The sequence below is a fragment of the Notechis scutatus genome, chromosome 1, assembly GCF_049901735.1.
Source record: "Notechis scutatus isolate UNSWTSFEM ecotype Mainland chromosome 1, rNotScu1.2, whole genome shotgun sequence".
NCBI lineage: Eukaryota > Metazoa > Chordata > Lepidosauria > Squamata > Elapidae > Notechis > Notechis scutatus.
Window position 1 is genome coordinate 199,767,643 of NC_142009.1, and position 15,935 is coordinate 199,783,577.

General features: G+C 36.5%; 1 protein-coding gene across 6 annotated transcripts in view; it reads right to left on the reverse strand.

Moving 5' to 3' along the window:
* Positions 1–15,935, reverse strand: part of GALNT13 (polypeptide N-acetylgalactosaminyltransferase 13) — a 239,269-nt gene that overhangs the window by 31,163 nt on the left and 192,171 nt on the right. For all 6 annotated transcript variants that reach the window (XM_026680097.2, XM_087949975.1, XM_087949973.1 and 3 more), the window contains exons 9-10: positions 2,890–3,029; positions 108–206 (exon numbers count right to left, since the gene is read on the reverse strand). In XM_026680097.2, coding sequence (XP_026535882.1) covers positions 108–206; positions 2,890–3,029 — 239 coding nt within the window. The remainder of the gene's footprint in view (positions 1–107; positions 207–2,889; positions 3,030–15,935) is intronic.

Sequence of the window (15,935 nt, forward strand, 5' to 3'; positions counted from 1 at the left end):
TATTGTGATATTGTAATGTTTATTTTGTCACTTCCACCCCTCCAACATTAATGCCTATATCAATGTGCTAAGCCTTAAAAATATTTTTTAAAATAGAGTATATTTACCTGATTTCCTCCCATGCCATGACAGTTGAATATGCCTACTTTTTCATTTTCCTTACGCCCCATGTTATCTAAACATTGGTTTGTCTCAACATTTCTGATCTGTGGAGAAAAATAAAACCAAGTAAATTTCATAATAATTATTACAAGATTTATAGTTAAGGGGGAAAAATAGCAGGAATGTAATGGTTTTTGAAATCATGTAATATTTAGGATGATGCCAAATTACACAAACATGCTTACCCTAACTCATAACTCAGCATGAGTTAGTCTCCAATAAGTGTGTCTACTCAGTGCCATTAGATGTACTGGGAACCAGGCATATGTTATTTGTAAATAAAATATTAAATTGTGTTAATCGTAATTTTGTCTAATAAACAGAACCACCATTTTCATTTGTGCAGAAGAGATAATTTCTATGAAAACTAACCTTTCCAAAGTACTGCTTTTGGAAAGTGACATCCTTGGTAGTTTTCCATGAAAGATAACAAAAAAGAATGTACACTGTGCCCTATCTTACTTGCACAAGTAACATTCTATTTGTTTCTCAGCATTCTTTATACTGTATTTTAGAAGACCTTCCAAACATTATCCTTGAAGAAAAGCTTCAGATCACACGAGCAATATTATCAATACATGGTAAATCTCTGCTATATATTTCAGCCTGGAAAATATTTTATATAGGCAATGCTGTTTCTTTTTGTGGAAAACAATTAAAGACTTTTTGTACCGGGCTTTTGTACCTTACAAAGCTAAAAATGCTTAAGACAATTAAAGTGGATAATTTTTTGAACTGAGAAAATTGGTAAACAGATAAAGGTAATGAGGCTTTGGGATTTTGTGTAAATGATTGCTACTGTCCTTACTCTGGAAGCTTGCCAGGACTTCATTAGTTCTGATTCTCCACACAATCACTTCTTATTTATATATCCTATCTCCTAAAGACACTGCAAGGTAATCCTTGCAGGTAATCCTCAATTGCCGACCACTTAGCATCCATTCACATTTAAATTTACAACAATGTTGAAAATAGAGACTTATGACTGGTCCTCAAAGTTGAGGTTGTCACAGCATCCTATGGTCATAGGATTGCCATTTGTAACCATCGCAGCCTGCTTCTGACAAACAAAGTGAATGGGGACACTGGCAGGAAATAGCAAAGTCAATGGGGAAGCTGACAGGACAAGTTGCAAGTTGAAGTCACATGACTTGATAAAAGGGACACATTTATGATGGTTGCAGCATCCCACAGTCACATGATCACTATTTGCAACCTTCTCAGCCAGCTTCCAACAAGCAAAGACAATGGGGAAGCCAGCAGGGATTTGCAAGTCGCAGTCCTGTGACATCACATTTAATGAGACCTACACTGATTTGCCTCATAACCTGCAGACAGAACTGATATAATTGACCTTGTAAGTCAGTGCAATCACATGATATTGCGCTTAACAACTGTGTCACTTAGCAATAGACCTGCCAGTCCCAATTAAGGTTGGTAATTGAGGACTGCCTATAAAAATGGCTAGTCTGGCAAGTAAAGATATATAAGTAGATATAGGCAGAAAACTATCTTTCAATTTTCTTGTTAAGAACTCTTTTAAGATACACCATCCCAATGTTGTCCTCCAAATTTATTCAACATTATTGGTGTTTTTTGTGTGTGGTAATTTTCTTCTTTTGTAGCTCTAAGACTAAAACCTGTTTTACATTTGCAGTTTTAAGATACACCATCCCAATGTTGTCCTCCAAATTTATTCAACATTATTGGTGTTTTTTGTGTGTGGTAATTTTCTTCTTTTGTCGCTCTAAGACTAAAACCTGTTTTACATTTACAGTTTTAAGATACACCATCCCAATGTTGTCCTCCAAATTTATTCAACATTATTGGTATTTTTTGTGTATGGTAATTTTCTTCTTTTGTAGCTCTAAGACTAAAACCTGTTTTACATTTACAATTGCATGAACCATAAATGGAAGATTATAATGACCATCCTTTTAGAAATATGGAGATGTTGTGGAATTTTTTATGCAGCTGAAAATGTCTACTTCAAATAGCAATCACTGAGAAGAGAATCACATGGAAATCTCTTTTAAATGTGAATATATTAAATAAGGAGTGTAAAACTCAGTCTTAAAGTAAGTATCATATTTTGCTCCATTTCTTTCATTAACAGTAATGAACGAGTTCCAAATTCTCTCATGAAATGTCAATTAAATAAAATGTGAATACATTTTCAGGCTACCCATGGTCTCTCCAAGCATTTTTAAAAAATGGATATTATGATACCCAATGTCTGAACCATAGGCAGTTTCTGCCTAAGCACCTCAACAATCCTTTTTATGAATCTGGACTTCAATGATTAGCTTTTTATTACAACAGAGCTAAAAGAATATAAAAAGAGATATCTATTTCTCAGGGGGAAAATAGTACTTGATCAGGATTTGTTTATTAAGTAAAAATTGGACAAGCTTCATTAAACTAGTTAAGGACATCCTTCCAGCAGCTTTAAGATTTCACACTTCGTAATTTTCATTTCTGAATATCAAAAACATATCTAACCAAGTAAAATGATAATTATATGACGATACTCCAGAAGATCGAGGTGCTAACAGAACTATAAACTAGACTGATTTCAATTCTTGCTTTAAAAATTACTGTGAATGTTCTCAGTATAAACTGGGTATAAATTCAGGCCTAAACTAAATTACACTTACTTATCTGAGATATTTTTCATTTTAAAAACATATTCTTTTGCAAAAAAAAACCCCTCTCCCCCATTCATACCTCTCCAAGGGAGTAATAACGACGTGGAATCTGAGAATCTGGATACACATTTTCTAGGTACCATGAAAATGGTTTACATTTTAAATTTTCTCTCAATGCTTTTCTGACTGATACATCTCCGTAATCCACTTTGACAACTCCTATATTGTTAGGGGGAAAAAAAGAATATTCAATATCCTTTTAAACAAAACAAAGACAGAGTTTTAGCACTTAATTATACAAATTTTACAATAAACTATAAACATTACCTCTAGGTCAGTAAGGCATAAACAATATACATAATGCTCTCTTCTTACTGTCATGCTATTGCTCAAATATTTCGTTATATTTATGAACCATCAGGAGTTCAACGTAATATAGCATTCCCTTCTCCAACTTTCTCAATGGCTACAATTCTGTGAGCTAGTGAGTCTGAGAAAGAATAGCCGGCCTCTAAGTCACTCAGTGAGCCTCTTTGTATGAGAGTTCAGACAGTCCTCATTTAGTGACTGCAACTGGGATTGGCAACTTGATGATTAAACAAAATGGTTGCTAAATGAAAAATAATGTGACCATGTCTGTGCTTACTTCAGCTTTCCTTTGTTTTTGTTAATCAAGTGTGAGAGGAGTTAGGGTTAAGTTTCCAGAATTCAACTCACAAGGAAAATGGAAAAAAAGATCAAATCTTATAGCCATTTCCCCCATTCTCTCATCCTTTGGAATGCTCACGCCAGCCCTGTGATGATTAACAAAAAAGGAAATAATGTTTGTATCTACATATACTGGAGAGGAAGGGATCTCAAGAGAGTAAGCAAGAACACAATGAGGAATATACATTGAAAGCAATGTACCGGCACCAGCTGTTTGCCTAGCAAGCTCACACTGCAAGTCACAAGGCAAACAAGAGCCTTTAGTGTGAAACTGATTAGTAAGTAGTTTGTTAGTATCAGGAAGCAGCACCAGCTTGCTGGAAGGCTCTAATCAACTAATGAAGGTAACAGTTGAGCTTGTTAACTTGTAGTTAGCACTTTTTTTAAGGGATGCATTGTGCTGTGGAGAAAAGCAGCTCAGGAAGAGATTGTTTGTTTAGGCAATATCTCCGTGCTGTGAGGAGCGGGGAAAGGATCAGGCATAGGACAACATATATTGACTGAATGTAATGGGGAATACATATCTGAGTGTAACGGAATGTGACAAAGACCTTGAGAGTAAGGTCAGTGAAATGCTGCTTAGGGCATGGTCAATTAAGAAAGGGAATAGCCTGCAGCTTTATAATGATTAGGGCAAGAGGCTCAAAGGAACACTCCCTCGTTTCTTAGGCTGTAAAGGAGACAGTGAGAGATCTGTACTTTCAGACTTGCAAGATTCTGTTAATATAGCCTTAAAATTAAATAGAATTATTTCATCTGGTCATGTTTCCCCATCTAGTTTACCTGGGAAACTGACACTGAGACACAGATACCATGAAGTTCATAAATGGTACTGATCACAAGTTATTTTTTTGTCATGATTGTACTGCAAATGGTTGCTGTCCGAGGCAGTGGCTAAATAAGGACTACCTGTTAGTTTCTACACATTAAATATTATATTAAGGTGTTTATACATATTAAGGTGTTTATACATATTGGGTATTATAATACATATACAGATTGGTCTCCGGTTACTCTTATTCCAATTGAGTAATCTAGTGTAGTCCTTTAACACATTCAACATAATTTCTTTTTTGGTAAACTTGTTAATTCTGATAGACCGCAGTCTTTTAGGAATAGCGCCATTCTTCTAAACGCAGAAACCATTTTCAAATTAGTAGAAATTATGTTCCTTCCCTTGCAATCAGTCTACAAACACATAAAAACTTTTGTAGTGTCCTTCAATTCTCCAAAATGTTTTGGGGGGATACATGGGAGTTACAGAAGAGAAACAACAAGGTGTTTTAGATGAGTGGTATCTGCTTTGCAATGTTGGTTTAGAATGAAACAAAATGTTAAAAAGTTATATTTCTGTAGAAGCCTATAGATATTTTCAATCATCCAGGTCTTGATTATTCCAAAGGTGCTTTTTCAGGAGGCAATTGGACTTTGTTTTTTCTTTTGAAGACGTTATATTTATGTAGTTACTTACCAAACACATCTAAATTATGTTAAAGTAACCAAAATATCTTTACAATCCCCAAGGCATGTCACAACTTTTGAACATCCCTAATATTTGGAAATTGAAAGTTGAAAAATTTGACACACACTATAAATGTTTACAACCTTGGCTGAAGTACTGATCATCATATCTGGATTGGTATATTTCCTCTTTAGAGTAAATTATTAAGAATTAAGCTTCCTTAGAATGCAATCTGAAATAGCTCTTAAATAGCACACTATCGTCAAAAGAAGTATTATCAGCAGCTATTTAATTCCTACAAAAAACAAATGCACTTTATTACTGATTATACAATATCTTGGAGAAGAAAGATGTCCCATTCTATGGCAAAATATTTGTTTAGGAGCCCTGCAAGAGAGAAATTATAAATAGGGAAATATGGATCAATGAAACTAACCCAAATTCCATAGTTCTTCAAGAATTAAAATTTCCGCCCACCGCTCATGACACCCACACATCTACTACTGCATCCCAATGCTCTGGAGTGCCTGCCCCCCCCATGGTACACCCCCCCACAGCTTGCTCTCCTGTGGTCCTATGGTTATAATGGCAACCAGAACTGTACGATCCCTGTTGCTAAGAAATATAGTCATGTGTTTCTATGTTTTACAACTGTTTTACAACACTTTGAGATAAAAATTCTATTCCCAATTGCCACTGTAACCTGACTAACTGCTTCCCATTATTGCCAATATATTTAATTCCCTACTTGAAAATGTGTTACACAGAACTGAATATAACAGAAGTTTCATTTCTCTACATCAAGCATCACTAGCATGATTATGTTAATTATATTGTAATTCTGTTATGTTCATTCACACAGGTACTCATTTAATGAGTGGTTGCTTAGCAACCATTCGAAGTTAAGACAGACCTCCCAGAGTTATGTACCACCCATTTTCAAAGTTCTGTTGGCCACAGTCCCCCACCCCAGTCACATGATTGCATTTTGGGTACTTGCAAACTGGCTTTCATTTATAGTCGTTTGCAGTGTCCCACGGTCACTTGACTTCATTTTGGTGGGTTTTGCCAGTATTCGCCATTTCCTTGTGATTCCCAGCAAAAACCACCTATTGGGACAAAACAACCACCGTGTTTGCTTATTGATCACCACAAAAAAACCTGTAAAATCAGGAGCAGTTACCTAGTGACCTATTTCATGACGGCCACATTTTACAACCATAATTTCAGGTCAATTATAGTTGTAAGTTAAGGATTATCTGTATATATCTCAATAGACTAATTTTCTGACAAAATAATTGTGATCCCTGATTTTTTTAAAAAATATGATCTAAATTGGATATTTACACATATAGCATTGCAGTTTTCACATTAATAATCGATTTCAGTGATACAAGGTTTTTTTAAAAATGTATTAAGGATTTTATCAAATAGATAATAATAATATAAAATCCTAATACAGAAATACATTGTGTGTGTATGTGTGTGTGCGTGCTCATAAAAATTCAGGGGAAACCCTCCCCCCCAAAATAAATATATCTCCAATCCTTTTTCTCACCATTTTTCTATAAACCCATTTTGAAATCCTGAAGTCCCCTTATTCAACAGCAAAAGTCCAATAAGGGTTCACAGAAGGAATAACTCAAATATTTATATCTGGATTTCCATTTAAACAGAATTCCTCCTTTACTCTCACAAGCCAAAACAAGAAAATAATCCATACTATGGTTTTCTTGATAAACATCTGCAGATTTTTGAAGGATATAAAAAAACAGGGAATTATATCAATGAATCAGATATATTATATTCCAATGTGAGCCCAATTGTTTGGAGGGAAGCTTAATTTTCTACAACTTCTATAACATGCAGAATAAATGAATGAATGAATGCCCATCTGCATATTTATGCTAAAAGAATAATGAGAGAAAAGTCAATGCAAAGATAAAATTTGGCAATATCAAAGCAGATTTATCTTTGCCAATAATCAATGCAACTGCAATTTATGATGATCCAAGATCAAACATACTGAAATTGAGTATTAACAATGGCTGTACCTAAGCTTCAATTTTAGCAAGATGAGGGAGCAGATCAAGAAAGAAAAACAAGAAATCCAAGAAGAAACCAGCATGGCTGCACAAACATCTCTCTGGCAAATTGAAAGAAAAAAGGACAACTACAAAAAATGGAAAGAAGGATATACAACTAAGGCAGAATATCAGCAGATAGCCAGAATCTGCAAAGACGAAGTCAGGAAAGCAAAGGCTCAGAATGAACAAAGACATGCAACAAAAGTCAAAGACAACAAAAAAGTTTCCTGCAACATATAAATAACAGAAAAAAAAATCAAGGAAACAGTTGGTCCACTAAAGAGAGAAGACGGCAAGGAAGTAACTGGCAACAGAGAAAAAGCAGAACTGCTTAACTCATTCTTTGCATCCGTCTTCACGCAAAAAGAAACTATAGCTCAACCCACCAAAAACGTAATTGTAAAAGACAGACCAGAAATAAAAGTTAAAATAAGCAAAAAAATAGTAAGAGAACACCTGTCTGATCTTGATGAAAACAAATCACTGGGGCCTGATGGATTACATCCCAGAGTTTTAAAGGAGCTGGCAGAGGTCATCTCAGAACCACTGCACCATATCTTTCAAAAATCCTGGAGCACCGGGGAACTACCAGAGGACTGGCAAAGAGCTGAGGAAAAAAAACAGAGCCAGGAAACTATAGATCAATAAATCAAAAAGCCTAACATCAATACCAGGGAAGATACTGGAAAATATAATAATAAAAAAAAAGATCTGCCAACATCTAGAAACAAGTAAAGTAATAACTAGCAGTCAGCATGGGTTTGTTAAAAACAGATCATGCCAAACCATTCTTATTTCATTCTTCAACACAGTGACTAAATTAGTAGACCAGCAAAATACTGTGGACATAATATATGCAAGGCATTTGACAAAGTAGACCACAACCTACTTCTTAGTAAGCTAGAAAAAAGTGGAATAGATGGCACTACCACTAGATGGACTTGCAACTGGCTGGCAAACCGTATTCAACAAGTAGTCATTAATGGGTCTAAGTCTACATGGAGGGAAGTAAGCAGTGGGGGGCCACTGCTTGTCTTAGGTCTTAGGCCCAGTACTCTTCAATATCTTCCTTAACGACTTAGATGAGGGAACAGAAGGGGAACTCACCAAATTTGCAGATGATACTAAGCTGGCAGGAATAGCTAACACCCAAGAAGATAGGCTCAAGATCCAGATGGATCTTGACAGACTAGAACACTGGACTGTATCTAACAAAATGAAATTCAATGTAGAGAAAAGTAAAGTCCTACACTTAGGCAAGAAAAACCAAAAGTACACATATAGACTGGGTGAAACCAGGCTCAATAGCAGTAACTATGAGAGGGATCTTGGAGTCTTAGTGGACAACCAGCTAAATATGAGCCAGCAGTGTGTAGCAGCATCCAAAAAAGCTAATGCAATCCTAAATTGTATTAACAGAGGGATACAATCAAGATCAAGGGAAGTACTAATATCACTCTATAAAGCCTTAGTAAGACCACACTTAAGAGTACTGCATCCAGTTTTGGTCACCACTTTATAAAAAAGATGTTGAGACTCTAGAAAAAGTACAGAGAAGAGCAACCAGGATGATTAGGGGACTGGAGGCTACAACATACAATGAACGGTTGTAGGAACTGGGCTTGGCTAGTCTAGTAAAGAGAAGGACCAGGGGAGACATGATAGCGGTCTTCCAATATTTGAGGGGCTGCCACAGGGAGGAAGGGGTCAAGCTATTTTCTAAAGCACCAAAGGCCAGACAAGGAATAATGGATGGAAACTGAACAAGGAAAGATTTAACCTGGAAACAAGGAGAAACTTTCTGACAGTGAAAACAATCAACCCATGGAACACCCTTAGAAGAGCGCCATCACTTGAGACTTTCAGAAGAGACTGGACTGCCATTTGTCAGAAATGGTTTAGGTAGGGTATCCTGCTTGGGCAGGGGTTTGGATTAGATGACCTACAAGGTCCCTTCCAACTCTGATTATCTGTTATCTGTCCAGACAGAAAAATAAAACACTATACTAATAAAATGAAGAAAGTGGGAGTGAGAGGGGGAATGAATGATGAAGTAGAAAGATAACTAGGATTAGAACTTTGTGTATTTAGCTTCCTACCTGGAGAATTTTTTAATTCTCTACCTTCTGAATCTGATTCTCAAAATCTCAAACTTGTTTCACCGTAATATAATCAGATTAAAAAAAAAACTGAATTATGATCTGGCTCTGAAAGGCAAACCTAAAACATGAACTCTTTTTTGGGGGGGGAGGAAATTTAATAGTAGTCCTTTCTGTAATTTAACAGTTTCTCATCATTTCAAATAATTACAAGTGTATACATAATAAAGGAAAAATAATACAAGTTGTACTTGTAAAAAGATACAAGAACATAAAGAAGAGAATATTACAGAAAAGAACCAAAATAACAGTAAATATGGGTTAATAACCAATAAAACTTAAACACTGTATGACTAAGACATATAGTATATCATTAGAAACTTGTATAATTTAACTATGTTTAGTGAAAATCTCATGTTTACCCTTAGCAACCAGCAGATGGAACTGTTTTCTCAGAGAAAGCCAATCTTTAGAAACAGAAGAGGTTTTGATATTTGATTGAGCATAATTTAGTTCTCAACAAGAAATGAAAATCTACCCTGTTTCTCCAACAATACGGCCTCCCCCAATAGGAAGTCCCAGCATGTTTTATAGGCATGAAATGAAATTTAGCCCCTCCCCTCAAATTAAGGCCTATATTAAAACATGCGAAATGGGGAGAATGGTGGGGGGGGGGGGCTTGCCGTTAGGAAGTACTTTTGTTGCACACCCGGATATGGTGCTGCCTGCATTGACCCCGATACGAAGTGCCCCACCAACGCCGAGGTCAACATCCAAGCCGTTGCCACCCGCCCGAAGATGCAAGGGGGGGGGGAAATAAGTCACCCCCAAAAAGATGGCCTAGCCATTTTTTCGGGGCTCAAAAAAAATAAAATAAGATCCAGCCTTATTATATGAGAAACACTGTATTTTCATATCTAAGTTTCAAATAGTGAGTGCTTTGAGTTTTTTTAAATAGAATTATATACCGTGTTTCTCACATAAGGCCGGGCCTTATTTTTTTTTGAACCCCGAAAAAATGGCTAGGACGTCTTTTCGGGGGTGACTTAATTCCCCCTTGCATCCTTGGGTGGGTGGGTGGGCGGCGACAGCTTGGATATTCGGGAGACCTTCGGGTTCGGGCCACCGTTGCTTTCCTTCTCCCTTGCTGCCGCGGCGTTAGAGCGCCGCGGTGTTTGGCGCAGCCACGTGCAGCCAGTCAGGGCTCCTCCCTGCAACCGGAGCCCTGAGGAGACACTTGGCTTCAGGCGCTCCCGTCTTCCCTTTGCTTTCGAAGGTAAAGTGTCTCCTCAGGGCTCCGGTTGCAGGGAGGAGCCCTGACTGGCCGCACGTGGCTGCGCCAAATGCCGCGGCGTTGCTCTAACGCCGCGGCAGCGAGGGAGAAGGGGCAGCAAGGGAGAAGGGAAAGCAACGGTGGAAGGTCTCCCGATATGAAGTGCCCCACCAATGCAGGCAGCACCATATCCGGGCATGTAACAAAAGTACTTCCTAACGGCAAGCCCCCCCTGCTCCCCCCCCATTTCGCATGTTTAATATCGGGCTTAATTTGGGGGGAGGGGCTTAATTTGATTTTATGCCAATAAAACATGGTGGGGCTTCCTATTGGTGGAGGCCGTATTGTTGGAGAAACACGGTAGATTCATAAAATTAAATGTTTGTCTATTTTTCACAAAACTTTTGTTCCAGGATATACATGATCATTTAAAATTTGGGTATAAAGCTTTATAAATATTATTCATCCTGGATAATTTAGTAGTAAGTGCTGAAATAAACATTTAATTAATTAAAGGGAGTAGTAGAGATAGGAGCTTTGCAGTAGAGAACCCATAAAGTGTTAAAATGAGGAAATTTACCAACCAATTCTTATGGCAAGGTTTGTGTGTGACGGTAGTTGTTTCATCTTATTTGATGATTTCTTTTGTTCTCCCCTTAAATTCTGTTAGCATAGAATCTATCCCTCCATACTAGGAAACTAAAACTCTTTCTAGCAGCCAAACAATACTACCAGCTCTTGTATGACACCCCTAACATCACAATAGTTTGGCTCCAATCTCAATGTTAATGTAGTCACTGTTATTAAAACTGTTTTAAAAACTATATGTCTTCATTTCCAAAATCACAAGCAATTGTTTTGATGTATTGTAAAAGCCTTTAGGTCTTCATAACCCAACAATATCATAGACACACCATTATCTCCTAATTATTAATGGCCTCACTTATTTCTTATGACACCGAAGGCCCTGTTCTGTAATTTAAATCAAAGCAAATGTCAAAATCATTCAGGAATATGTAGGCCTGTGACAAACTAGGGGTGAAGAGAAGTGTTTGAAGAATTATTTCCAGGAAAAAATAATAACTTTCATAATTGCTTCTTCTGAATCAACTCTGAAATATTTCAACCTTATTCTAGTCACTAGATCTTCTCTAGTCAATAAGGAAAGGAATATTTAGAACCTCGGAAGGATTGATGCTAAGAATACATATTTTTACTATATTTTCAGGCACCCTACACCCCAGAAACTAAGAAACTTTTACTTCTTCAATACAGTTTTACTGCAGTTTCAAGTCCAGAGATTATGAGTCCCAGGAGAACATTGCCTTTGACCCAGGCAGTCTTCCTATGGGTAGCAAAACCACCTACATATATGTGTAAATATTATTACTAAACAGCAGGAATAAAACATAAAAGAACAATTACAGAGGGTTTTTTTTTTACAATCATAAGCTAAGAGTACAAATATACCTCTTTTAATACCAGCAGAAAATAAAAATCCTCAATTTAATATCCTGCAGTTGTCTAGAATTACTTCCTGCAGTTTGAAAGAATTCTGCCCTGTTTCTCTTTAATGCCAAATGTGTTTACCCTGTGTCTGCTAATCTCCACTAACTACATTCTCTGTGGGAACTTATCCACAAAACAAAACAAAGTCTTATATCAGAAGACTTCAGTCATTCTGCTTTCAAGAAGAAAAAAGGACTGCAGCTTAAGTATTTGGGATTTGAGATCAGAGAATCTTGTTAAATGTGATTGGGAAAAACTGTTTTTACACAACTGTACTGATATGCTACTTTGGCTCATTGAAACAAGGAAACAGCTAGCACTGATTTAATTCCAGAATAATCCTTATTATTCTATCTGGCTAATATAAATGAGACTTTATTAAAAGATGATGTGCTTTTTAACATGGTGAGTTATGTTTTATTCTTGACCAGTGGATTATAATTCCTTTTTTTAAAATAAGAAGCATATTTGTGTTTGTTGTGTACATACATGGGGGAGGTGGTAGGGAAATAATATATTATTATTACCTTTGCTATATTTATACCCCCTAAAGTCCACACTGACATGAAAATCAGAAATAATCTGTTGCTCTACAGGTATCCTTGACTTATGACCACAATTGGGAACAGAATTTACTAAGCAATGTGGTTAAGTGAGTCACACTTGATTTTACAACATTTTTGTCATGTCATGGTTGTTAAACATCACTGCAATCATTAAGTGAATCCAGTTTCCCTCATTGACTTTGATTGTTGGAAACTGGGAAGCTCACAGTGATCACATGACCTTGGGACACTGCAGCTGTCCTAAATACATGCCAGTTGCCAAGTGCCCAAAATTTGATCATGTGATTCTGTGGATGCTGTGATGTCGTAAGTGCAAGGGCCGGTTGTAATGATACTGAAATAAACTGACACACTTCAACACATACAGCAAACAGAAATGCTTTTCGTTTTAACACGCTTTGGTTATGTAGTTTCATGTGTTTTTGTCTGTCTATATACATTTTTAAAAATCTTACAGTACTACAAAGTATTTTATGCAGTACTGTAAGATTTTTTTTAAAATGCACACACATACATATAGCCACACAAATACATGGAACCACATAGTCAAAATAAATTAAGAAAGACTGCCAGGAAGAAACATATTTAAAGGCTGCCGGACTACTTGAAAGATTTTCCACATCCAGTTGATATTTTATGAACTATTGTGTGGATAAATTATTATTCTGTTTCGTCAAACCTTCCTAACATGAGGAGCAAGAGAAAGATAACATGTTCCATTTTCAAATAAAATCTTTTTTTTTTTTTTTTGGGGGGGTGTCAGCTTCTCCTACTATACCATACTGAGTTCCTTTTCCACATTTAATTGGATTGGAGGAAATAAAGAAAACACATATAAGAAATGAAAAGAGGGCCAAGTACCTTTAAAGTTATATAGATATTTGAGCCTGCAGTGGGATTTAGTTTTCAATGATTTCCATATGTACAGTTAGGAGAAAGATTTAAGGTAGATAACAGGACATTTGGAATTGAGCAGCAGAAAAAAGAATTTGAAGTTGAACTACAGTATGTACAAAAAATGAACATGTAATTGCTAAAATATATGAAGCTTCATTGAAATTTGAAACAAAAAAGGGAAAGATAATAAAATAGAGTTAAGAATGCAATATACTGTTGGAACCGTAAGAAAATACTGTACATGGTTAAAGAAGTGATATTTACATGATTTTATAACCTAAAACAGAATTCCTATAAAATGATGTGCTGTTGGTGTATAACTAGCAAAATATTCAGATGGCCCCTAGGTAATTAATAACTCCTCGTCGCCTAATCTCTTTTTCTTGTTTTTTTTTTTTTGTGCCTTTTATAATTTCAATATTTTTAATATTAATTTGAATATTTTGTTTTTAATCTTGTTGTATGTTGCCCATAATCACTTGATTTTGAGATGGGCAACTATGTATGCATGGTTTATAAATCAATCAATCAATCAATCACTTCAGAAACCTGGTCTACGATGTAAAAAGGTCTTTCAAATCTATGTTGGAAATATGGATAAGTGAGTGTTAGTGAGTGTGAAGTTTGCTCCCTGTTTGTATTTAGTAACTTGTCCTGCCAGTTTAGTATGGGTTAGGATTAGGTTTCTCCTTGGTAGCTCCCTAATTACAGTATTATTTTCTGCTTGATTTTTTTTTTTTTTTGTCTGATGTTAATCACTCCTTACTTAAGTGTAGGCTCCTGGGAGGATGTGTTTTGGGTCTGTTTGTTTTATTACATTTTTTAATTGGCTGTTTTGAATGGCACGTAAATGTGGTTTTTCTCTTGTGTTGATTAATGGCCAATTTGTCTGAATCCCAAGCTTCCAAGAATTTCCTTGCATTTTTTAAAAATTTAACTTGGTTTAGGTTCCTAAGTTTCTTAATTGAAACTATGGTTGATTCTATCCACGTGTTGTGAGTGTGTCTTCTGACTGCTATGGTTGATTCTATCCACGTGTTTCACTGTGTCTTCTGACTGCTATTTGGTGTTCATGGATGTGTTCTTCTTAGTCTGCTGCCCATCTGTGCTACATACCGGCTGTTATAATCCTTATACTGTATTTTGTAGCTAACTCCTGGTTTTATTTCTTGGACTACTGGGTCTTTTGGTTTACCTAAGAGGTTTGGGAGGGCTTTGGTTGGTTTGTGTGCTATGGTAATGCCATGTGTTTGTAGTAGTCCATTGGTTGTTTTTGAGATGTTGTGATGTATGGTAGTGTTATCCTTTTCATAGCTTGTATTGTTTGTGCTGCAGTGGGCACTTTTGAATAAAGTTGTGTGGGTAACCATTTTATTGGAAGATATGGTATAAGCAGTCTGTTTCCTCTTCTTTTTTGTGGGTGTTGTGGGTTGCTTCAGTGATTTTGTGCTCTGAGTAATGTTCTTACACAGCTCCTCTTGTGGGGGTTTGGGTTGTTATTTTGGTAATCAAACAATTGGTTAGTGTGAACTTTGATGGATGTGTTTCTAATTTATCATTGCTTCCTCCGCTGATGAGGATATCCAAGAAGGGTAGTGTGTTTTCTTCCGCCCTTGTGAATGTTATTCCTTTGAAGATGTTATTGATGCTTCATGTATCTTCTCTAGTGGCTCCTTTATGATGGTGTCATCTACAGAACTGCGTCCATTCTTTTGCCACAGTTGTGCTACTTATTATTCTTATTATGGTCCATCACATAGTCAGCCAGATGTTTATTACGGTCCATCACATAGTCAGCCAGACTGGCATTTTTATCCACCTAGCAAGTCATTTCCTAGGACCTGGGATAGGAAGATGTCCTTGTTTGATGGTGTTAAAGGTATCGTTGTTGCTGAACGTAAACTGTTTCAAGTAAAGTTAATTATTAATTATACTCTCCTTCTCCATGATCCCTAGATCAACAAAAAAAATGAAAAAAGGATCCCTCCTTGTCATCCCCTAACAAAATTATTTTTATTCTTCCAGGTGCTAAGTTCCATTTACTTAATAAATTTGCTCTCTAGAAACTGGCTTAAGCCTCCCTAAGCTGTTCCTAGCTCTCAGTAGGAAGCAATGACCCAATCACACGAAACAGGCAGGGAGTCGCCCTAAGTCATCATCAGCAACAAGTAATCCATAACAGCACTCAGGATGCAATCATCACTTGCATTCTCTCCTATGTTCTTCCCTTTTCCTCTACCTCCCAACTTACCTGTTCATTTGATCTCTGAAGATGACACCCCTAGTCCCTGCCCACTCCTTCAGCTGCTCACTATGACTCTAATGCCCTCCCCATCTACGTTTTTGGAATAAATGAAAGAAACACTTCCATCTGCTTCCCTAAATTATCAAAATCCTGCAGTGTGATATTTGATCAGTAGAGGGAGGTGTGGTACTAAAAAAAAACTCCAACAACTTTTACAAATGAAAAAGGATAGGGTTATCCTCTTCTGTTGAAGGATTGCAGCTATCAAGTTTTACAACT